Source organism: Triturus cristatus, chromosome 4_1, assembly GCF_964204655.1.
Source record: "Triturus cristatus chromosome 4_1, aTriCri1.1, whole genome shotgun sequence".
In the NCBI taxonomy this organism is placed as follows: Eukaryota; Metazoa; Chordata; class Amphibia; order Caudata; family Salamandridae; genus Triturus; species Triturus cristatus.
This window is the reverse complement of record NC_140585.1, coordinates 416,427,569-416,452,390: the sequence shown is the minus strand read 5'-3', so window position 1 is coordinate 416,452,390 and position 24,822 is coordinate 416,427,569. Positions and strand designations below refer to the sequence as shown.

Genomic DNA, 24,822 nt, shown 5'->3' with positions numbered 1-24,822 from the left:
GCCATAGAGTGGAGTTGCATACACTGGAGTAGCATGGAGTTGGTAGAGTAGAGTAGCGCAGAGTGCTTCGGCATACAGTGGAGTGTCATAGAGTGGAGTACAATAGTATGGAGTGGGGTGGAGTGGAGTAGCGCAGAGTGAAGTGGTAAAGACTGGAGTGTCGTAGAGTGGAATATCGTACAGTAGAATGGTGTAGTGTAAAAGTGCAGAGTAGTGGCGTAGACTGGAGTGGCATGTGGTATAGTTTAAAGCGACGTAGTGTGAAAGTGGCTGAACAGAAGGAGATGAAATATTGACACAAATATATATTATGGGGCTTAAAGGGTATTTTTTGGTATTAGCTCTAAATAGGTTACGTACTATTAAAATTATGAGTGACAAAACACTTCGTTATATATTGGGCCATGGTGTACCATGGAAACTTAGCGCTATACCGCGGTACATGCCAATCACAACGCAGTGTATCATTTGCTAATGGCTGCGTTTACAAAAGTGGAAGGCAGCCATGTAGCTATCACCACACTTTGTGTTCTGGGTTAAGGTCTTGGATATTAGTAAGTAAGGTTTTATTGCTGTCTCCCACCTATTACCACCTTATTAAAGTGTTCATAGGTAGGGAAATGTATTCATATTTTTCTATACTTTTAAAAAAAAGTTTACACAGTACCTTGCTGGAATCTACAAAGTACTGGGGTAGCTGGAGAACATTTTTAAAAAGAAATATGTAAAAGAAAAAAAAGCCACTGTAGAACAATATATTTGCAAAATTCAGTGTATTTTTGTTTTACAAATTAATATTTTTGTTTTCGAGGTAAACCCTGGGAGCGAGATGGAACGAAGCTGAGCTCACGTCGCTCGGCTGCTCACGCCGGACGCGTAACGCTCGGCTAGCTGCCCTGCGCTGCACTCGAGATGCCAGAATGCTGCGCTTTTGGCGTTTTCGACTCTACAACACAAATATCAAAACCGCTCCTCTTGGAAAGGAGACTCTTACTGGGGATTTCATCCGGGCCGAGGTGTAGCCGGACTGTCCTTATCCGGTGTAAGAGGTTGGCGAGGAAAGCACTCGCTGCGCTACATACTGCTGGAGACTTGATCTTGTGCTCTTCTCTCCTGGCGATCTCTGCAGCTGCTGCCGGGGCTGACACCCAAGTCCCCTGGATTGCTCTTCACAGAGATCCCTGCAAGGCAAACTCGCTGAAACCCAGTAGGGCTACTATGAATACACGTGGGGGTCGGAGAGGCTCTAAACAAAAGACTTTTGCTTTGACACCGGACCCTAAAGATGTAAAGGCTTCAAAAGATGCCGCCGTCGCTGCTACCGAGGGAGCCACAAAATTAAAAAACGAGGTCAGTGGGGATAAGAAACTGCAGGGAAAACAGGGGGGCAAGCTAGGGGGGGGTGTTGTTCCTCGAGACAAAAATGCTGAGACCTCCCCCCCCCCCCCCCTGCAAAAATCTTTTTGGGACTTAAAAAACACGTCTACCAATCCCAGTACGAAACCTCTATCCTCCCTCACCACCCTACCGGCAGATAACACAGAGGTTGGGACATCCCAAACAGGGAATGGACTTGACCCCGTTGCCCTACTTACTCTGCCTGATAATGACTTGATTGTAACAAGGGAGCCCACAGGGATTCAGGATGGGCTTTCTCCTGTCCCAGCGCCGTCACTACTGCTCATAGATAATAAAACCTCTTTGCTTCAGCCCTCTCAAAAATCAGAGGAACCCGGAAACATACTTAGCAAGAATAACCCGGAGGCCTCCCGGTCTTTTTCTGACCCTGACCTTGGAACAGGGGTTTACAAGGTAATTCAAAACCTGTCGGTTCCCACTGGCTCCCAGATCCCCTGGACTCTGTATCAGATAGCACTCCAAACTCCTCTAATGAAGACGTCTCTGGAGAAGCCAGTGAAGAGGACAGTGAGACCCCACTCCAAACTACAGGCACAGTACAGCGCCAGAAAAAAACCTACCAGCAAAAACAGGCGTCGTAGCCATCTAAAATGGGACTACTCTGACTCTCAAGTATCATATCCCCTAGATGAAGACGATCTAAATTCTAATCAGTGGGGCAGTTCCAAGAGCCTACATGATGAAACGGCCGAACCCTCTTTAGCCTCTATCTTGACTTCCATCAAGGAGTTCCACGAAGAAGTTCGGGCGGACAATCGAATCGCCAAGAATGCTGCCAAAAAACTGCAGGGTGTGTTGAGGCGTCTGAGCAAAACCTGTGTAGACATTAGCGAACGGGTTTCCATGGCAGAAACACGAATTGATCACCTGGAAACTGATGTGATAACCGCCAAAGAACAGGGAGCGTCTAATACCGCCTGTTTGATAGACCTGATGACAAAGGTTGAGGACCAGGAAAATCGCCAGCGTCGGAACAATCTCCGCCTTCTTGGTATTCCGGAGGGGAAGGAGGGGGATGACCCCCGGCGCTTTATAGTCCAACTATTAAAAGACTCCTTTCCAGATCATCCAGGCTGGGATTGGGACTACGAAGTTCAAAGGGCACACCGATTCCCCTTCTACCAAAAGCGACAACATAACGGCGCCAATACGTCAGGAGGGCAGCCCAGAGTGTTCCTCGTTTACTTTGGGAACTTTCGTCTTAGACAGATGATCTACGACCAGGCCCGCTATAATTCCAAGAAGGGAGCAAATGGTATAACATTTTTCGCCAAACCAGATTTTTGCCACCAGACTGTTGAACGAAGATGGCGCATGAGGCAATTAATCTCCCCTTTTCAACAGCTGGGGGCAGAAGTGTTTCTTATGGCCCCCTCAAGGCTCAAAGTAACACTAAATGGGAGCACTAAGGTTTTTTTCTCGGAGATTAAGGCTAGGGAGTATCTGGAGGAACTGAAAAGCAAGAACAAATGACACTTGCTCAATAGGGGTCAAGAACGAAGTTAGATTTAAAAAATAACTTCTTTATTTTCTTTCTTTTCTCCTTTGTTGTTTTTGGCTTTATTTCCTTCTTTTTCTTTTTTTCTTCTCGCTACCCTAATTTGTTATTTCGCCTTATTCTTCACTGAATGGGTTCTCTCTTTCTTTTGTTATTATATCACTTTACTTTATTACGTCACGATTGAAGATAGCCAAGTGCTTAGAGAATAGGGCTTGCGGCTGATCTTATTAGACTAGAGTCACAGAACATATCAGTCCGGCGTGACTGGCAGCCAGAGCCCAAGCTGACTTCCATCATCCAGGCACTGCCTGATCGCTCAAAGAAGGGGGGGTGGGGGGGGGGGGGGAAAGGCACAGCAAGAGAGAAGTTTTACACAGATAACTCCACCATGTGTTTTTGCAATTTCTTTTGTATTTATATACACATACCTAAGATGTGCTTGCCATGGCATAAGCTAGAACATCAGGAACATCAGGAAACTAAAGGGCTATTATCATTTGCTGGCCTCATTCTCTCTGTTTTTTCCTTGTTTTTCTTTTTGGATAAATGGCTAAGATAAATCCTCTAAGAATTGTTTCGGTTAACATTTGTGGGCTAAATGACCGATCAAAAAGACAGAACGTTGTGTTGGGGCTTCGTTCTTTGGGGGGGGGGGCATTAATTGTATCCAGGAAACTCACATCGAGGGCTCTCAGAGACACTTACTAGATTCAATGGGCTTTCAAGTCTTAGGGGCCACTACGCAGGGTTCAAAAAATAAAGGGGTGGGTATCTTGGCTGAAAGAAAACTCTCTATTTTCTCACCCAGGGCCAAGGCTGACCCCCTAGGCAGATGGGTGATCACTGAGTGCCATGTCGCAAATAACCCCCCCTTTACCCTGTGCTCAATTTACGGGAGCAATCTAGATGACCCAGGAGTCATAAACTTGGTCTCCGGGGAATTGGCACACTGGCCCACCCCTATTGTTCTTTGTGGCGATCTGAACTTACATCTACCCTCCAACTGGGACAGTGTCAGCCACTGGAAATACAAGGGTAGGAAACCACAGGTATATCAAGCACTAATCGACCTAGCCCAGGTGCATGGTCTCAGAGACTGCTGGGCAAGCTTAAACCCCTCCTTGCCAGGGTATACCTTTTATTCCGATCCGCACCACACCCTTGTCAGACTAGATTATTTTTTTCTCTCATCCTCGATCATTAACAACTGTACTATTGAATTGGCCCCACGCTTTATGTCCGACCATAATCCTCTTATCATCAATATCACAGGCCTAGGGAAAGCCAAAACTGTCTCTACTTGGACCTTTGAAAAAGCTCTACTTCAGGATCAGCTGTACAAAACATACATGCAAGGGTGGATAGAGGAATTTCTAGAATTTAATGTTGGCTCAGCCCCTCTCATGATAGTTTGGGAAGCATTTAAAGCCGGGGTCAGGGGGGAAACCTGGGCTTCTCAACACGCAAAAACAAAAAAGAGAAAGCGGTCTTAAACAACTTACAAGGAAAGCTCAGGGTGGCTGAAACTCAGCTGACTCATTACATCCAGACCAGACAAAACATCGAGATAGCTCAGAAGGAGGTAGTGCTGGCCAGAGCCGAAATTTGGGGCAATTTTTGCAGAAAAGGCTGCCTCAAAATGGGCAAGCGCCCAGGAGAGAAACTACGAGTGTAGTGACAACATTGGACACCACTTGGCTGTCAGGACTAGGCAACAGGTCTCCTATAACGAGATTCGCACGATCAAACTAACATCAGGGGTTGAGACTAACAATTCAGATCATATTCGAAATGGCTTTCAGGATTTTTACTCTAAGCTTTATACTGAAGAGATCCGTGGCCCTAGGGACCTAATCGCCTTTGAGACCACCAATTATCTCAGTGAGGTCAACCTTAAATCTCTTCCTTTGGAAGACATGAATAGATTAGATACAACTCCCACATGGGATGAGATTTTGGAGTCCCTTAACAGCTTGCCCGACGGGAAAGCCACTGGGCCAGATGGCATTCCAGTAGAATTTTATAAGTCCTTTGCCCCACAGATTAAGTTAATCTTTACAGAAGTAATAACTTCTACATTTAATGGAACTACACCACCTGCATCCTGGTCGATGGCCAGAATAGCTATCTTCCCAAAGAAGGACAAACCTCCTATAGAAATGAGCTCATATCGACCAATAACGCTCATTAACTGCGACTCAAAAATCTTCTCCAAAATAGTAGCTAATAGAATCTCCTCTGTGGTTGAATCGCTGGTTTCAGAGTGGCAGCACGGGTTTATTCCGACAAAAGGGACAACCGAACACGTCAGAAGGGCTATTACTATCTTCGACGCTGCACAGGCCTCCGGAGACCCGATGTCCCTCACACTCTTGGATGCTGAGAAGGCCTTTGATCGGGTCTCCTGGCAATTTCTGTGGGCAGTAATAAAGAGAATGGGATTTGGACCTAGGCTCACACAGGCAGTACAAGCTCTCTATGTTAATCCAACAGCCTGTGTCTCGGTTAACGGACAATTAACCGGACAGTTCAAGATCTCCCGAGGCACTAGGCAAGGCTGTCCATGCTCCCCACTGCTGTTTGCCCTCTACCTTGACCCCTTCATCAAACAAATAGAGAGGAACAGCGAGATCCTGCCAGCCAACATCCAAGGAAGCTGCGTTAAGATCATGGCTTATGCCGACGACTTGGCCATCATTTCACCTGACCCCTCAAATGCCATAGCAGCTCTTGAAAGCGAGGCGACAAAATTTGGGAGGCTCTCTGGTTACGCTCTGAACCAAAATAAAACCCAAATAATAATAAACAGTCAAGTTCTATGGACTGACTTTCGAGTTGTCTCTAAAGCTAAATACCTGGGAGTTTCCATTTCATCAAATTTAGACGAAATTGTCTCAGACAATTTAGCCCCTTTGGCATTACATACAAAAAAGGCCCTGAAACAAATCAATAATTTGCATTTAACCCTTGTAGGCAGATGTAATATCATAAAAATGACATACTTTCCCAAACTCTTATATTTCTTCCGTACAATACCCCTGGAGTTTAGCAAATCCAACTTGTTAAAATTCCAACACATTTTCACACAGTTTATTTGGGCTTACTCCCAACCCCGGAGGGCGCTAAGGCAGCTTTGTCTACCAAAGAAGCGTGGGGGCTGGTCCTTTCCTAACATCACACTCTATTATTGGGCTTCGGTTTTACAATACAGCACAGAACTGTTAAAAGAGACTCCACCCCTTCAGACCACAGGCCTCCCCTCACCCTTTCAGCTATTGCTGGGAGAACAGACCTGGGGGTGCCTACTTCGGGAGACCACTTTCGGATACTACAAAAGGGTGAGGTTTAAGACACTACTAAATTCTTTTAAAACCTTTCGTAGTATCCGTAAAATTTTTGGGCTCGGTAGATTCAACTTTTACACTCCTACATTAAACAACTCTAATTTACCTGCCATATTTGGTAGGGATTACTTCTCAGAGTGGCATAAGGCGGGTATACTGAAATTAGGAGACCTTGTCACCTATGAAGGGATGGTCCCTTTTTCGGAGCTACTGACTAGGTTCAAACTCAAATATGAAGATGCTTTTAAATACTACTGTGTATCTGATTTTCTTTCTAGGAAGGTAGGCGGGTTTTCTGGCTTCAGGGAAATCGACATTCTTAACATTATACGCAAGCCAGTCCCGCCACGAATCGGCCTATTATATAACATAATAAATAAACAGACCCCCGACGACCTACAGAATATAGCTGATAAATGGTCCAGCAAAACTGACACTCCTAACACTACTTTTTTTTAACTCTTTCTCTCACAGAATATTCTAATTTCAGCCAAATTGCAGTCGCAACATTTTAAAACTATTTTTTTTCTATATCTCACCCCTAGCAAGATTGCCAAGTGGGGCTCCGGCCAAGGTACCCTCTGTCCAAGATGTGCGGAATATGGGGTCAATTCTATTCATATCTTCGCTACATGTCTAAAACTTCACATCACCTTAAACAGAATACAGGAATTCTTAAGGGAAGTTACTACTCAGCACATAACTCTGAATCCTACTATTATCTTGCTAGGAACACAGACTGAGTCCTCTCAGCTGAATAGAGATGGCTTAATTTTTATTGCTATGGCTGTCTGGAGGCTTTGTGTGGCTTCCTCCTGGCTAGATCCTGAGCCCCCATCGTTCTCACAATGGCTAGCCCGCTTTATTGCCATATACTACTTAGAAATCGCTATATATGCAAAGAAAGGTAGAAGGGGACGGAAGAAGGGAATAGAGCTTTGGGAAAAAATGAGTCTTTGGCTTGTACAGCAAGGATAATGTATGTGCTCTTCTCTTCGTTTACTGTTTTCTGTGTTTTTTCTTTTCTCGCAATCATACGTAAGCTCTCTGTCTCTTTTGCGGGGTGGGGGAGGGGTGCCATTTGGTAACGCTTATTGTAATCCTTTTTTCTATTTTACTGTACTGGCAAAAAAAAAATATATATATTTAAAAAAAAAAAAAAAATGTATATTTTTATTTTACATTTTTGGAAAATTGGATAATACTTTCTACATAGTACTGCAGTACTGCGTTAACTTTTTTAAAAAAAGTAAATCCACTTTACTGCACTATATTTGTGAATTATATTGTGGTACAGTGCATTATAAACTTTCATACATATTTAATTTTTTTTAATACTCTTTATTTTTTTAAGTTCTGCGGTACTTCCTGGGTGGTACCGTTGTACTCTGACATTTTCAAAAAAAATATATAGAAACTTAAAGAATTTTCCCTATTACCACTATAATAAGGTGGTAATAGGCATGTAAAAAATATAAAACCTACTACTTACCTATATCTAAGGCTCTAACCCAGAACGCAGCCAAAGTGTGGGTAAAAGATCATATCTGCCTTTTACTGCGCTATCAATATCACCGAGTTCACAGTTGCACGTTATACACTACAAATATGTGCAGAAACTGTACCATACATGTTAGTTTGCAGGTAACAGAATGAAGCTTCCCTGACTCGAGTAAAGATGCTATGCTGCTCTAACTTCTGGGTTGGCTATGCTCTGTAGTGGCATAAACTGTATGAATGGTAGTTAATGTTCCCATCTAGGTTGGTCCACTTTCCTTCTACCTGGGCATAACTACTTGCAACTTAGCTATGCAAGCTACATTTCTAGAGTGGAACTTATGAAGGTCCGGAAGAAGATAGCTGAATGCTGGATAACTTGATCAGTGAGATAATAAAACTGGAACACTGATACGATATATGCAAATGATGAAGAGAATCTGATCTATTTAAAAAAAGATACAAGACCCTATGAGGTTTGGCCTAAATTTAGGGTCACCTGGAAAACCGTAGCAGCAATTAATGGGGAACACAGAGCTGAGGAAGAAAGTAAGACGAACATGACTTGCTCACAGTGTAGCGCTGTAGAGCATATTTAAAATCTATTAACCCAAATTGTTTTCACATCGTGTTGCTAATTAATGTCGATATATTTTGGTGAACCTTTGAGGATGATATGCCGCCGTTTTATGCCATCTCAAAATAATGAACAAAAAGAAATGATTAACCTTACCCATTGCTTGTTTCCCCATAGCACATTGGTATGTGTTTCTTGGCGACTGGTTATGATGGGGATATGGTATTAGTCCTGCACAGACGCCAAGAAGAGTGAAAGGTTCAATTTCCAAGTGTGTGGTGTGTCTGAAATGAAGCGGGGGGGAAAAACAATGTTGAGTAGAAATCCAAAACGTTCCACAAAGTGCAATTGTTTCATTGCTATATTTATTATTAAGGACTTAATGACAGAAGCTATAGGTCTCAAATTAGGCAAACTATGCAAAATGAAGGAGCTGGCCAACACCATCTCCGTATGTCAACGCAGCACAGCCTGTATCTCATTGGTAAATGCTTCACTGTACGGCTTGGGGTCTGCAACTTCGACTGTGGATGGTGGACAATTTAGCTGCAGCAGTTTATTCCTTGATTACCCAGAATTTCAACTCAACACCATAGAAGGGGTCATAATTATAAGCAGTTTGTGACACTAGGCTCTTGTTTATGTTTTATATACCCGATGACACCAATCCCAACTATACAAAGAAACATGGCGGATTTCCTTTCAGTTAACCCAACCATAAACTCTTTATGCACAAGTTGTAGATTTTTTTGGGGGTAAATTGAGTAAATCCTGAACAAATCAGTCTAAATCTGGTTACTAGGTGAATACTTACTTATTGATTGTGTGTTCATAAAGTGCTATGTTACAGTCATTTTCCTCATTCACATCTAAATATTCAACGAGGCTCTCATGCAGAAAATCTTCAAAACTCCTAAAAATGAGAAAACAACGAGGTAATCTTACTTAAATCTGTCCGGGGCATTATATAGATAGTTCACATAAAAAAACTAGGGCACCTTTATCTGTTTGTAAAAGGCATTCTTATCAAGGGAGAGAAAAATTCAGTTTTCAAGTACAGCAATAAGAGGCCTCACAACTTTGTGCATGTTTTTTACCTGTAGCCTTGGGTAAGTTCTTCAATATGCTTTTTTGTAACTGCAGGCCTCTGATTCTTCACAATTATATAGGGCCTGTAATATTAAAATGTTGGGACAATTTTAAAATAATGTCCATGAACATTCATGGCAGAATACTACAAAAAGCACTTGCAACGCTTCAGGCACTAAAATTACTGTTAAGACCGACAACAATACCAAGGGTAACATACTCCTAATAGATTGGGACTACGTAATCATCACTGAAAAACATTTTTGGCCAATATCTGTGCCCCAGTAGATGCAGGAAGAGAGCGGCACCAAATAACAATTCTGTACCAGAAGATGATCGTGCTCTGGGTGTCACAGATCAGGAGCTAAAGAAATCCTGTAACAAACATAATCAGTGGCAGCTTGGACAGAGACAGCGTTTTTCTGTCTACGTTCGTCCTAAAACCATGTTTAGAGACATGCTGAGGCATAAGGTGCGTTTGATGAGTAGCCTGAAGATAAACTTTTTTCTGTTCAGAATATTTTTTACGTTTTACAAAAACAAGAACGGAAATACAGACACAACATACCTGGTAAATAGAAAGATGGTGCAACATATTAGGTTGAATGCCACATGTCCTAAACATAGCAGTGTCCTACGTGTACTTCACAAAGCTACTATTTTACATGTTGACGGGATGTCAGAATACTGGGGTATAATTGGGTTGGGGTATATACGACTGGTCAGAAGTTAAGCTTACAACAAGCTGTATGGGGTTTAAATATACATAAGAACCAGTAGTGCAACTGTGGTATCTTGTTTATGAACAGGAAGAAAGCTGGAGAAGAAGGGAAAAGACATGTATCAAGGCTACACTAAGGCGACTTAATACAATGACGTTATGAGAAACACCTAGAATCAGTAAAAACTATAAAAGCGTCTTAACTGTTCCACATCTTAGGGGAGAACTACAGACTGTCGAGCTGGTTCATGTGCATAGTATGACTGCGAAAAATAAAAAAAATCCATGGATACCTTGTGTGAAAAAATACGATGTACGCAGATTTTGATTTGTGCAAAACGCTTTTGACTGTAATAGTGAGAAGTAGATCAAATAAGTGTTGGTCATCATAGTTAGGATACAGAGAAAAAGAAGCTGCAAGCGAAGTCCAGTTTTACAGTCAGAAAGTCAAACGTTAGATGGCCTTTAAAAATGCTATTAAGGCAATTGGAGATTTGTTACCCGTTTGGTTTAATATGTATGTGGCTAAAGAACACTTGCTCAACGTCCCCTATGCCGACCTTGGAGTTCCAATATAAGTTTTAGTTAATTAACTTAACCATCGCTAATCTGACTGGAACCCAGAATAATTTGCGTAGCAGTAAAAGTTTAGGTTGTATTATGGGGGTGATTAGTTTGTTTTTGATAGCTTCATTACAAATTTTACCCCAGGTAGCTTATGGAGGAGTCTGGTCGTACCTTCAAAAACCATCTCCCATTTCTTCACTAGTAGGGTTGAGGCTTCAGTACTCGAATGTTTACGATTTTATAGATTCTGGATATTGCATGACCTGAAGAATTTAGCCTACTATTGGGAGCGTGGGGGAAAGTGTCCACCTTCTTCAGCTTGCCAAGTTTGTAAATTCTAGATTTCAATATGGGGTTCCTCCAAAGATAACAGTCCATCAGAAGAGTACAAATCATAAATGTATAGATTGGGGTGAATCCCTTACTGGTCCATGAGTGCATCAATGCAGAAGTTGTGTCTATGTGTGTGTTCTTGTTGTTACATAGTTCTTCTACTTTTTAAATTACATCGTTTGTTGGTTTGTTATTTTATCTATTTCCAAGATTGCTCTTGTTGTATCCACCAATATCTGTTTGGAGTGTGGAGTGCTGATCGGATACCTTGTTAAGAGAGTGATAATCTGATGGAGATAAGCTCGTTCTTTTTCGATGAGAGGCAACATGGATGATTGTCGCTTGACTCTGAGAACCATAGGGTTTCCAGACTTGACAAATAAAATGTGGAATTGGGGAAGTTACAACCCTCCTGGAATCAATCTAGTCGTAGGTTTTTGTGAGCTGTCCTTGTTTATTGAAGTTCCGCAGAAATATGCCTGTAATTTTGTCAATGGATTTAAAGAAATTGCTTGAGAGTTTAATTGGTAACAACTTAATGATAGGGGTGATCGTCAATTTTATGGTTTCAAATCTATTCCAACATGATATATGTTTAGGAGCACAAGCTTCCAAGAGGTCTTTCGTTTTTTAGATTGTTTTTGTTTGTTCTATTTCAGAGATTCTGCTATGTCTTTTGTGAACCACACATCTAGGTATTTGATATATGTTGATTGCCAAGGCAGGCCACTAACCCATTATACATTCTGGTAGACATAGTGGATTTAGAAGTAGAGCTTCCGATTTTTTCTTAAGTGTGTAACCTGAAACTGTAAAGAACTTGAGGAAACGTTCTAGAGAGCTGTGATTGCAGAGGCAGCTTCCTACGCAAAAATCAAGATATCAGCCGCATATGCATCGATCTTCAAACTTGTGAAATTTGAATTGGACACTTCATTTTTTTCCTCCAACTATGTATGGACTGAAGAAGGAGAGTTAAGTGAAAGGGGGCAACCCTGGTGTGTACCCTGACCTAAGGCAACAGGGTCAGATAGCCATGGATTTTTATTCTTCCTCTAGGTTGAGTGTATAGTGCTACAGTCATCTTAATGAATTGTGTCCCTAAATCATGGTGATGGAGAACTGCCTCTAGCTAAGGCCAGTCAACTTTTTAAAAGGCCTTGTTCACATCTAAAGCGAAATCGCTGACTAGAGATTTGGAAAGGCAGGCCTTCTCAATGATGTGACAAAAGGTGCTAGTATTGTCACTGGCCACTTTTCCCTTTGACAAAGCCAGCCTGTGATTTAGGGATGAGGATGGTCATTACTTTCTCTAGGCATTTGGCTAAGATTTTGGCATATATTTTCATATAATTATTAAAGAAATAGGCCTGAAGTTTTGGGGATTTTGGTGATCTTTTCCTTCTTTCGGAATTACAATAATGGTAGCTTTGGCTGCAGTGAGTTAGATTTTTCCTGTAGATGCGTATTCCTTGAGCTCTGTTAAGAGGGGTCAGAGATCCTGTTGCAGAATTTCCTACTGAAGCTAGTTATGAATCCATTGGGGCCTGGCGTCCAGCCTAAGTGAATGGATTTGATGGTGTCTAGGACTTCTTTTTCATCGAAGGGTCTATTTAAATCCCATTTATCTGAGTTTGAGGGTTTGTTAGCTGAGATCTTTTCAAGGTATTCTCATTTTTTCCCTTTTGTTAAGGAATGATTGGCTTTGTACACGCGAACACATTTATTACATCTGTATCTTACATCAGGTTTTTCCCATGTTTATCCCCAATGCAGGTGGTTGTGGTTTTATTATTTTTAAATTTTAGATAAGCACCAAGGGACTTCCATGCTTAAATGAATTGGTATTTTTCTTCATTTTTTGAGCTTGCACCTATAGATGGGTTCCAGTAATAACAATCTTATTGTACTCATATTTCCGCTTTTTCAGAACGTCCTGGTGGGACATGTTTTCGATGTTCCACTGCTTCTGTTCCATTTATTTCAAGTCTTTTGCTAGTTTATCCAATTACAGATTGACCTCTCAGTTTTTCTTATCATTAGACCTTTATTGTAATATAGTGCCCCATTTGACTGCTTGAGAGGAAACAGAGTCCTTAATGTTAATGATGAACAGCTCAATGCGGCTTCTTAGGCCATTAATGATATTCCTGTATTTGAGTAGTTCTGGAGCCATACGCAATAATATCTTAATAGCAGTGATTCACTTAATTTGAATGGATAGGGTAATGCATGCATAATCTGTAATCACCATGGAATCTATGGTAGTCTCAGTCATAAATTTGAGTAAGCTAGGGTGCACAAGAAGATAATCAATACGTGAGTAGCTCTGGTGTAGGGCAGAAAAGACGGTGAATTGGCCACCCACTGGACTGTGAAGTCTCCAGATATCAGAGTTTGTGAATTAAGCAAAGGCTGCAAATCTGTGTGTGCGCTGTGGAAGGTCTAAAGTTATAATTCGGTTGCCTATCTAGTATGCCATCCATAAGGAGGTTAAAATCTTGCGACAGAAGTGCCAATTTTCTGTTAGCGATTGTCAAAACTGAGGACAGTCGATATTAGGGGCATAAGCGTTCATAGCAAATAAATCTTTCACCTCATTGGCAAATTTGGTAATTGTCCATTATCCATCATCTATTTCATCTGCAGCGTTTAGATATTAATGTAACCCCCCAATTCTTTTTACCTTTGACATCAGAGCAAGATACATTTTTAACCCATACCTTTTTCATAGACAAGGCTTCACAGTGACTCATTTTAAATTCTTGAAGGAAGGCTATGTCTGCTGTTAATTTAGCGAAGTAATCTAGAATCTTCTTTCTTTTGACTGGGTGGTTTCGACCTTTACTGTTTAAAGAATTTAATTTAGTGGCAAACGTCATCTGACCATAGTGTTTGAGTATTTGTACATGACTGAACGGAAATATGTAGGAATGAAAGAGTGTATCAGGGGATGGCAAGTAAATACCTTTGAACATAAAGGTAACCTAAGCCCTTGTGGGACAAGCCCATGTGTAATGTGACTCAATTATTTCCACACAATGCCATGAACATGCAGTTTGGATAGGCTGCCAGAACCGCTACGAACATATGTTTGCCTTGAGTGAAACCAGGGATCAAGGGAAAAGGGTAGTATAAAAGTGGGATGCTGCAGGGTAGGGTACATAGCAGTAAAGAGAAGACGGAAACAGCCCCTACAGAGAGCGAACAACCCTCCCACAATCCCACTTGGATAACCGCCTTCTGGGATACCATTGGCTTCCCAATACTATACCTTAGGGCTATGGTAGAGAACCAAGGTAAGATGGAACAAACTGGGGGAGCAGGCCTCCCCTCTGATCACATTTTGAAATGATAGTTACAAAAAGCAAATTCAAACTGGCAACATGGTAATACAGTAAAACATGTTTGTAATATTAATTAGTATAACATTTAGCCTGTGAATAGTGTTGAAAGTTGAAAAAAACGTACACCACATACTAGTTACATCTTAAGAAATGGACCTAACTGGTTAACAATAGTGTAAGTCATGATATGGATGTTGATTAACTGAGTAAAATCTTTGTAAAACCTAGTTTACGCATTACAATTAGCACTCATCTGTAACACATTTGTAGAACAGTTGTAGAAACAAGCGCATACCAGCACATTCCTTGAATAAGACCTAACCTATGAACCAAACAGGATTACCTACTATCTGATGTTGTCAACCAGAAGATTAATTTTGGATAGTGTGGTGTCCTGAGAGCCATGGATGGCTATGGGTGTATACGGTCTTGAGGCCAGCATGTGGTATTTATTATAGATGTTAATTATCATAATTAGTAGGGATGTTGGGAACGACTAGAAATGATGAGTGCAGAGCACATGTGGGCATTTCAGGATGCCTAAAAGAATTGTAGGTAGGTGAGTCTGAGCTTATGTTAAGGATGCTGACTGATGGTGTATGATGTATGGTAAATTAAACCAAAGAGTTTAAGGGAGAAGAGTAATTTAATGATGAGTGAGATGTTGTAAAATGATGTTATTGTGTAAGTATTGACAACATAACTGGAAACTTGGGTAGGCAATGTTTAGGTAATGATGCAAATATAATGAATATAGTGTGAGCATACCGCCAAAACCAGCACCGTGGTATACACAAATATACGGGTCCCTGTTGACATTAGGGGATAAGAGGATTATTTAAGTTCATGCTTTATTCTTATTTATTTGGGATACAAGTCTCTAGCTCATAGGGTTCAAGAAATATGTGAATTTGACTTCTTTTTTAGGGGGGGGGATCTTAAACTTTAAAGGGCCGACGAAGGAATGTGGGATAGACATATCAGATCGTTTTTACCCGAGACTTTCATTTGTGTTAGTGTCCCTGGCAATGTCTTGAATTATGGAAATCGTGCCACTTTCCCTTGAGATATTCTTTTTATTGAAATCTGTTTTATTTCCCACATAGCTGCCTACATATTTATGACACAAACAATGTTATTGATATCCATACAAACAAATAACAACCTGGTGGATCAACGAGTATGCGTTTGGCTTTACTTGAGAGAAAATAGTTCATAGTGGAGCTTGCATGGCAGAATTAGGTGGCTCAGGTAAGAGAGAGAATTTTGCCACAGAGATATATTTCCACCAGTGGTTAACAACAACATAGCACTTGGGAGAACATAGGGAAGGAGGGGGGAGGGGTAGGAAATGGTCCGAGAAGGTCACCGCACCACTTGAAGGTATACCATAGCCATCATTTATTGTGGACGCTTCCAGTAGCACCGAGAGAGGTAAGAGTAATGAAATAACAGGTGGTGTAATTAAGTAGTGGGTAAACGTCTACAATGATGTGGTTTGCTTCATTCTATGAGTTCAGCCCCTTGCAGTAGCAAAGTGTCTTCGAAGAGCTGCAAGGCGCGCAGGCAAACAGGGAGAGAGCGGCAGTGTTCCAGTTTAGACAAGTGTTGTATAAGTGGTTGCCATACGTGTGTAAATTTAGTATCAGAGCTCTATCGCCATAGTCTGCCAGGGGCGAGTGAGCCACACCAAGGCCGGCGGGGTTACGGGTTTCTTCCAATGTAGGGCAATAACCTGCTTGGCTGCCCCTAGCATGTGGAGGATCACACGACAATCAGATTGGGTCACGGCTTTAAGATTTTGAGGTCGGATCTAAAGGATTGGTACCTGCGGCGTGTTTGGGATGGGGAACCCCACTATGTCTTTGATGTGGCTCAGCACCTTTTTCCAGCAGAGAGTTAATACGGGGCAAGTCGGGACGTGGCCTGGCGTTAGCCAAGATGGCAGCCCAGATGGCAGCGAAGAAGGAGAGTTCCGCTGAGACCGAAGCGAAAAGCCCGAAATATCCTGCATTTCTCCTCCGTGGCGATGTTGCGGTTGTCCGCAGTGCCAGCGGAAACTAACCGGAATGTAATGAGCCCAAAAGCAAGGAGCTACACCCTGTAACGGCCGAATTCACCGAATACTACGCTGTGAGAGCGATCATGTGTGTAGGCCATCGAAGGTGAAAGGCAGAGCTCAAGTGGCACCCAGCAGGAGCAACCTGTGGGGAGCTACGGCAGAACAGTCGTACAGAACTCGCGGCAGCCTGATCTGCGTTCATGGGCCCCGGTATTGTGTTTCCACCCGCTCCGTGAGGTGCCGGACGACATCGGGTGACTGAGAGCTGGAGGCGTCACTGCCGGAGGCCCACGGTGAGTACCCCAGATGATCGGGTAGACTGGGCCCTCTGCTGAGTCAAATTATCTTCCTATGTAGCCCCAACTAATGATACGAGGCAGCCCTGCATTGTGTAATAAACGTAGAGACCCAGTGACTTCGCGATATCGCTGCAACACAGATTGAGCCTGGCAGCAAGAGACAAATCGATAATATACGGCCACATCAACCCGTGGGAAGCAAAATCAACGGGAAACATATGAAAGGCAGTGTGGCTGTGCAGGGGGCCGCACGGGGCACAGCAGAGATATTTGCCTGCCACACAACAGTGATCCTTAGCGTGGGAACCAACGGAGTTCCCTCCACACACAGGAAAGGGCCTTGACTATACTCCGAACACCAGCAAAATACGGCCCCAGAACGGAGTGGCAGCCCCCGATCTTGTCGCAGTGCCTGGCCCGATGCCCCGGACCCAGGAGCGATAAGGTGGTATTGCTGTGGCGCAGCCACACCCAACGAGCCGCAGCGTTCCATCGGGGGCTATGCCAAAGGCACCCATACAGAAACCTGGCCCATTTTCTTCCGCCTATGTGGGACCCTCCTGTTTTGCCCCCAGGGAGGCAATAAAGGGGCTAAATCTTGCAGGCGACTTGCCTGATCAGTGGAGCGAAGGCCATGAGCAACTACCTACGCAGCAGGGTGGATCTTGCGACCACAACACCCTGAGGCATCCCTGAACTAGGTATGGTGCAATTGATACTGAATGCGACCCATCTGTGTGGCTGAGCCAAGTGGAACGCCTGAGTTCGCGCCCAACAGCCTCCCTGGGGGCCGGAGACTCACGCGGAAACCCGATTGGCAGGGTGACCTCACTAGGCCACACTGAAGAGGGGTACATCAGAACGCTCCACGGCGTGACGCGGACGAGCGGAGACTTTTGCATGCAGTTCCTTTCAATTACTCGGACCCAGATCGAGTACAACAGCAGTTTGAGTGACGTTTTTTCGCCTCATTCGAGCCCTAAGAGATTGGATCATCCTGGACCATTCCTTTCTTGAGAAGTAATAGACAAATTATCAATCTTGTGACTGAGTCATAATTGCTTTAGTTTACATGACTACTAGAAATCTTTTGTTCGCTGGCCAATAATAATTGATACTTTTTTACAATTACACTGTACTTTGTCTTGCACTTTATTTCACTGAGCACTAAGTTTCACTTTTTGTCACTATTTGTTATGATTCTGTACTGTGATGGCCTTTGCAAATGATCTTTGAGGACAAAATTTATAAATGAATGAATTTATATAAGAATTTTGGTTTTTGGTTCTTGTGTCACCTCTGATTCACTCAGACATTTTGTTGTATATTTAGTAGGATATGGTTTTACCCGACAGAACCATTGTATTTTTGATATAAGTCTGCCCAGGTTCTGAGGGATACTGGGTTACCCCATTGGTTGCTGAAAGCAAGTATCTGCAAAGCAGCAATCCAATAAGGGTGTGGGCATTCGGTGATGCTCCCCCCCACGAGGTCTAACATTCGACGGGGACCCACCAGTGTAGTCAGGGCCTCCCAGAGGGAGCAGAGAGAGACTGGGCTACGAATAAGGAATATCGTGTACAGATCCAACAATGTCTGGGACTCTACCACAATGAAGCCGAAAGGGGCCCCACCGGTGCAATCAAACAAACTGGACAAATACGCAGTCCCGAAACAGAAATCAACAGACGACAGTGCCTCAGGTGGTCAGGCTGAAACCTCCGAGCCATCTCTCAGCTCAATTATGACAGCCATTCTGGTCCTGGGAACGACGTTGGAAACAAATATTGACAAAGTCTCGATTGAAATTAATCTCCTTAGAGCATATATGAACAAGACGTCGGAGCGAGTCACAACGACGGAGACGAATATTACAGAGCTACAATCTACCACACATAAATTAGAGGAAAAAGTTCAACATTTGGTCCACCAACATCACCAGGAGGCCCGGAGACTCGAGGACCAGGAGGGGCGGGACCGCCGGAACAACATCCGAGTGGTGGGGGTCCCAGAAGGGATTGAAGGCCCCAGTATGGACCTTTTTCTTGAGGACTTAATCCTGAATCATCTTAAACCAAAGCGGCTCTCCACCTTCTTCACAGTGGAAAGGGCGCATAGGGCCCCCATTCCCCCGCCAAATCCTGGGGCCTCCCCCAGCACGATCATCGCCAGGATCCTCAACTATAGGGACCGAGACGCCATCTTGCAAGCCGCCTGGCCCCATGGGGACCTCCCACCCGAAAACGCGACAGTGAGATTTTTCCCAGACTTTACCCTCAAGGTGCAACAGGAGCGATGCTCCTTTGACAGAGTGAAGCGAGTCTGAAGGGAAAGAGGCATTAAGTACATGATGTTCTTTCCAGCAAAACTCAAGGTCATATCTAATGGGAAATCTTGGTTCTTCACAAATCCATCGGAAATGCAGACCTGGCTAGATGAAGGGGGCCCACAGAAAGACCATCTTTGTGTTGTAGATGGTTGGAGAGACACCCGCGAGCACTCGCCTGGCTCTTCAAGCGGGTGGGAGGGACTGGATATACGCAATCACCGATCCTGGCGATCCAGATCTAAGAGTCGAGCGACCCCGGAGACGGGCAGAAAATGATCCCGCTGCTACATACACTTGGACACTAGGACTCACTGATGCCTTCAGTAAAGTACGCTGTCGGAGTTCGTAAGTGGGGAAACCCACTCTTATTGATGGTTGATGCTGCGGATTTGCTAATACACTGCAATGGTATTGTACCCGGCAAACCCCGCAATAGTTGATTGTTTTTGGGGCGATAGGCGCTCTGCTAGTTGGAGATGTGGGTAGTTTCAAACCTACGTAGCAGGGTCGCAGGGAGGGAGCTGACAGTTTATGGGGCTTTTCGTTTTGTAACCATGTCAAATTTGCTTCAGTTGATTGCATGCATATGTATTATCCTGGGCCTAGAGACAATCTACTGCATTGAATTTTGAGGGTGGGGGGTGGTCGTTCACAGGGAGGACAGGGGGAGGGGACTAGACAGTTACACAGGGTATAGGGGAACAGGGAGGGGGTTGTTGGGGGGATAGATGGTTACGACACACACAAATTCCGTTGACATGGCAGATCAATTGACGACGAGCACAAGACATGGATCACTTTAGCCTCAATGAGTACGCATTGGGACAAGAGCCGTAAGCTCCTGAGTTGGAACATCAATGGTCTCGGAGATAAAGTAAAACGTAGTACAGTACTACAATATATCAAGCGACACTCTCCCGACCTAGTGCTACTCAAGGAGACTCACCTGGTGGGCAACACCTGCAAAGCTCTGAATAGATGGGGATACAAACTAGTGGCCCACTCCGGTTTCACCTCGCAGTCGAGGGGGGTTGGCATCCTGTTCAAGCACTCCTTCCCACTTCACATACAACGCACTTGGACCGACGAACTGGGTTGGTACTCCGCGATCTCGGGACAATGGGAGGGACACACATTCACAGTGATGGCTGTATATGTGCCGCCGGGCCTGCAGAGCCAGACCTTCAAGGACTTAGGTACCATCATGCTCTCATTCCCAGAGGGCCACATGATTGTGGGAGGAGATTTCAACTCAGTAGTTTCGGGCCCCTTCGATCGCTATCTGCCCCAAGACATTGGTGCCGCGAGAAGTTGGCTCACAAACTTCTTAGTAGGACTAGGCCTCACGGATGTCTGGAGGGCATACCACCCAGAAAGTAAACAATACACGATCCACTCAGGGGCACACAACAGCCTCTACAGAATAGACTACTTGCTAATGCCCACGCCTCAAATACCGAATGTACGTGAAATACGAAACATGGCTAGAGGGATATCGGACCACTCCCCGGTGTGGACCCACCTGGTCCTGGGCGGGAAAAGAGTGGGAAGTGTTGCGCCCATGAACCCATGGTACCTTCGTAATCCCACAGTGAAAGCCGTACTCATGCAGGCCCTAGACCACTATTTCCAGGAAAATGAAGGATCGGTTGTATCGTCCCTAACTCTCTGGGAAGCATTCAAAACAGTAATGAGGAGGCAGGCACGGTCGTTAATTGCCGGAGCGCGAAAAGAAAATTCAAGGATCTGGCCCACATCGAAAATGAACTCCTCCGCCTTGAGGACGAGCTGGGGGGAAGTTGACCTACAGGAGAAACTCCACACCCTGAAACTAAAAAGGGACGAATATAAAGCCATTGCTACAGATATGGCTAAAACTTTATGGAGGGACAAAGATGGCAGACTAGATGATCAGGGAGATAAAGCAGGGAAATTGATTGCACGGCTAGATAGGAAGGAGAGTGGCAAGTAGGCTGGTACCAGAACTGATAAGCCACTCTGGTGAAAAGATAACAGATCCCCATGCCATAGTCAATGAGTTTGCAAACCACTACAAGGTGGTATACCAAAGAAGCTCAGACTTACCAGAGGAAGATTCAAAAGCTCTCCTCGCGGATATCAACCTGCCTACACTGTCTGACGAGGAACAGCGAATATTAGACAGTTCCCCTACTGACAACGAAATAGCTCAGGCGATAAGAAACCTCCACCCCGGTAAAGCCCTGGGTCCCAACGGTTTGCCAAGTGAACTATACAAACTAAAGTCAGATAAAATTGCCCTGAACCTTAAAGCCATGTTTTAGGAGAGTAGGGAACTGAGTCAACTCCCACATGACCAGAGGGTAGCAACATTGGTCACTATACATAAGGAAGGAAGACCGAGAGACGAATGCTCATCTTATAGGCCCATCTCCCTGCTGAATGCAGAACTCAAGATACTGGCAAATCTACTAGCTAACCGTCTGTACCAGGTTATATGTAAATTGATACACCCAGACCAGTCGGGATTCATGCCACACCGGAATACAGCATTAAACTTGCAAAGGCTACATGGCGTGCTGGGAAGATTGGACACAATACACGAAGATGCGGTAGTGGTTTCGCTGGATGCCACGATGGCATTCAATACTATTAAATGGCCATACCTCTTCGCAGTCCTGGCGAAGTTGGGGTTCGGCGCCAGATTCATCGGGTGGGTGAGGCTTCTCTACTCGGCCCTTTTGGCACAAGTAGTAGTCAACAATAAGAAATCAGAGGTATTCACTCTGGGCCGAGGGACTTGCCAAGGCTGTACGCTCTCGCCCATGCTCTTTGCTCTCTCCCTGGAGCCATTAGCGGCATGGATACGCAGAGATCCAATGATCAGGAGACTCAAGTGGACGGAGGGGTGGACCACATCTCATTATACGCTGACGACATTCTTTTATATCTTGCCTCCCCCAAAACATCGCTCCATATAGTACTTAACATCTTCACAAACTTTTGGAAAAACTCGGGGTACAAGATCAATTGGAGCAAGTTCCTGCTCTATGTTCTTCATGGGGATCCTCCCTCCCCACCTAAGGGTTGCCCTATTCAAATAACACAAGAGGGCTTTAAATATCTGGGAATCTTTATCACCTCTGACGCTACACTCCGCTATGAGCGCAATATCCTTCCCCCACTGCAGAGACTGAAGCGGGATGTTGCGAGCTGGAGGGCATTGCCGCTATCACTGTTGGGAAGAGCAGCGCTCTTTAAAATGATGTCCCTGCCGCGCTTCCTCTATGCCCTGCAGAACTCCCCAGATCTGGTCCCAGCTAGATATTTCAATGAGATAGAGGGCCTTCAGAGAGAACTGCTGTGGGATGGTAGACCCCGAGTATCTTTACATAAACTCACGCTCGGATGGTACAACGGAGGACTAGGACTTCCGGATATTAGAAAGTATTACTGGGCCGCCACCCTGGCCGCCATAAATCATTGAACTTATCGCCTTGTGGACGTCCCTGGGTATAGAATGGATAGATGGATACTCCCTGGCGGAAACTACAACAGAGCGCTCTACTCCAGACCCCAAAGGTATCCTTTAACGTGACCAACTAAATACTCAGTCCAAGTCTGGCACGCAGAAAACCGAAGCTTGGGGTGGGACCGGAAACTCACGCTAGCCACCCCACTATGGGACTCGGAACAACTGGGCACCTTGGGGACGTCAAAGGGATTCGACAAATGGGATCTCATCGGGTTATCCCAGATGGGGGACCTATGAGAAGCAGGTGAGGTGGTAACGTTTGCATCACTCCAGCTCAAACACGAGCTGGCAGACACAAAATATTTTAGATACCTGCAGGTCCGACACGCCCTCAGATCAAATATGCCAGAGGGAACCTCCCCCAGGAATCCTCTCCATTAGAAGACAGACTACTAGATGATTACCTGCCAGACAAAGCAATCTCCCTTACCTACAAAAAACTAATAAATAACACTGCAGATCCTCTCGGACAGATACAAGAGCTCTGGGAGAGGGATGGGTTGGAGCTAGATGACGGGGAGTGGCAGGAGGCAGTGGCCTCCCCACGGGAAGTGGCGATTTCGTCCAGATTACGCCTCGTCCAACTAAACATTTTACATAGAGTCTATATCTCTGGACCCAGATTAGCGCAAATGGGTAGGGCGACAGACAGAAAGTGCAAAAGACTATGTGGGCAAGAAGGCACGTTTATGCACATTATATGGGAATGTGGGTGTATCCAGAAATATTGGAATTAGGCACATGACTGCATGAGCGAGGTATTATAAACTGTGATTAGGCCTGATGCATAAAGGTGTCTCTTGAATGTATGGGAACCCACTGATCTTAAGATCTTAACAACAAAATCAAATTATGGGCCACTCTGGGTCAAATGGTAGCAAAAAGAAACATCGCACAATTGTGGGGGGGGGGGGGTAGAAATGTCGCCAAAACTTAAGGCCTTGAAGGCGGACATGGACTGGTGTATGATCAGGGAAAAAACAGTATAAATTGCACATGGCTGCCCCCAAAAATGGACTGCTATATGGAACAAATGGAACGCTTATCGAGGATACATCTGTGTACCATCTGTCCTTCTCCCCCCCATGACAAACCAACCTCACCATAATTACTGTAACTTACCATGTCTCATTGAAAGTTAATCTGTAACACGCAGCTATCGTATCTCTGGAATCTTGCAATTTCTATGTATGTGATCATGTGATGTCGTGACCAGTAAGGTTTAATAAAAAGAGTTATAAGAAAAAAAACTGGGCAAGTCCACCAGATATGTATATATGATCCGGTGTCAGAGTTACAGCGCCAACACATGGACGTGGAGGTGGGGAATATTTTGGGGAGGCAGACCAGCGGGCCATAACTTTAGAAGCAGACTCCTGTTGAGTAATGCTTCTACATGTCCTGGAAATATCCCTCCACAACTGCTCCCATTGCTCTGGAGGGAGATCCTCCGATATGTCGGAGTGCTAATTCAGCAGGTAAGAGTGTAGAGGTAGATGGTTGGAGTGCTGTAGGACATGGTATGTACACGAGATCAGGCCTCGCGAGCCATCAAAGGAGCGCACTAGCGCCTAGAAGGAAGTGAGCTGGCGCGTAGCCCCATGCGTATTGGTGGGTGTATGCAGCCAGTGTCGGAGTTTGTAATATTGTAAGCGTGGCTGGGACGGGGGACTCTTTTTGGCATTGGTCGAAGGATTTAAGGGTTTACCCTCAAAGAGGTCCCAAGTCGTAGGACATTCTCCCTCCTCCCAGGCCAGAAATGAATTGGGCTGTAGAGCCGGAGGGGTAACCGGGGTTGTGGGCCAGTGGCGTGTTAGGAGAGGGAAAGGCAGTGAGTCCCCGACTGACTGCTAGCCTATCCCATATGTCCAGGACCGTTCTTGTGGGTGTAGCAATATAGGCACTGGGCGTCCGCGAACTCCTTGGTGTCCAGCTCAGGTCTCCAAGGCGGCAACATGCTACCGCACTATTGATGTGAAACCAATGTTTCTCACTTTCGTGGACCACCCACTCAGATGTAACGTAAGTGTGCCACCCAGTAATAAACAAGGAAATTGGGATAGGCCAGATCCCCTCGGTAAAATCCTGTTTGAGAATTGCGGTCTACCCTTGCCCCAGATGAATGCGTCAACACCCTTCTGAAGGCTTAAAGTATCTGCTTGGGAGATAGGTGTTGGAAGTGTTTAAAAGAGGTAAAGGAACTTTGGCAGTATGGTCAATTTC

At 44.5% G+C, this 24,822-nt stretch overlaps 1 protein-coding gene across 2 annotated transcripts in view; it reads right to left on the bottom strand.

The window, feature by feature from the left end:
* POLR3B (RNA polymerase III subunit B) overlaps nucleotides 1-24,822 on the bottom strand; it is a 1,087,861-nt gene that overhangs the window by 400,361 nt on the left and 662,678 nt on the right. For both annotated transcript variants that reach the window (XM_085652533.1, XM_085652534.1), the window contains 3 exons: nucleotides 9,436-9,510; nucleotides 9,153-9,251; nucleotides 8,495-8,622 (listed from right to left, as the gene is read on the bottom strand). In XM_085652533.1, the coding sequence (XP_085508659.1) occupies nucleotides 8,495-8,622; nucleotides 9,153-9,251; nucleotides 9,436-9,510 (302 nt within the window). The remainder of the gene's footprint in view (nucleotides 1-8,494; nucleotides 8,623-9,152; nucleotides 9,252-9,435; nucleotides 9,511-24,822) is intronic.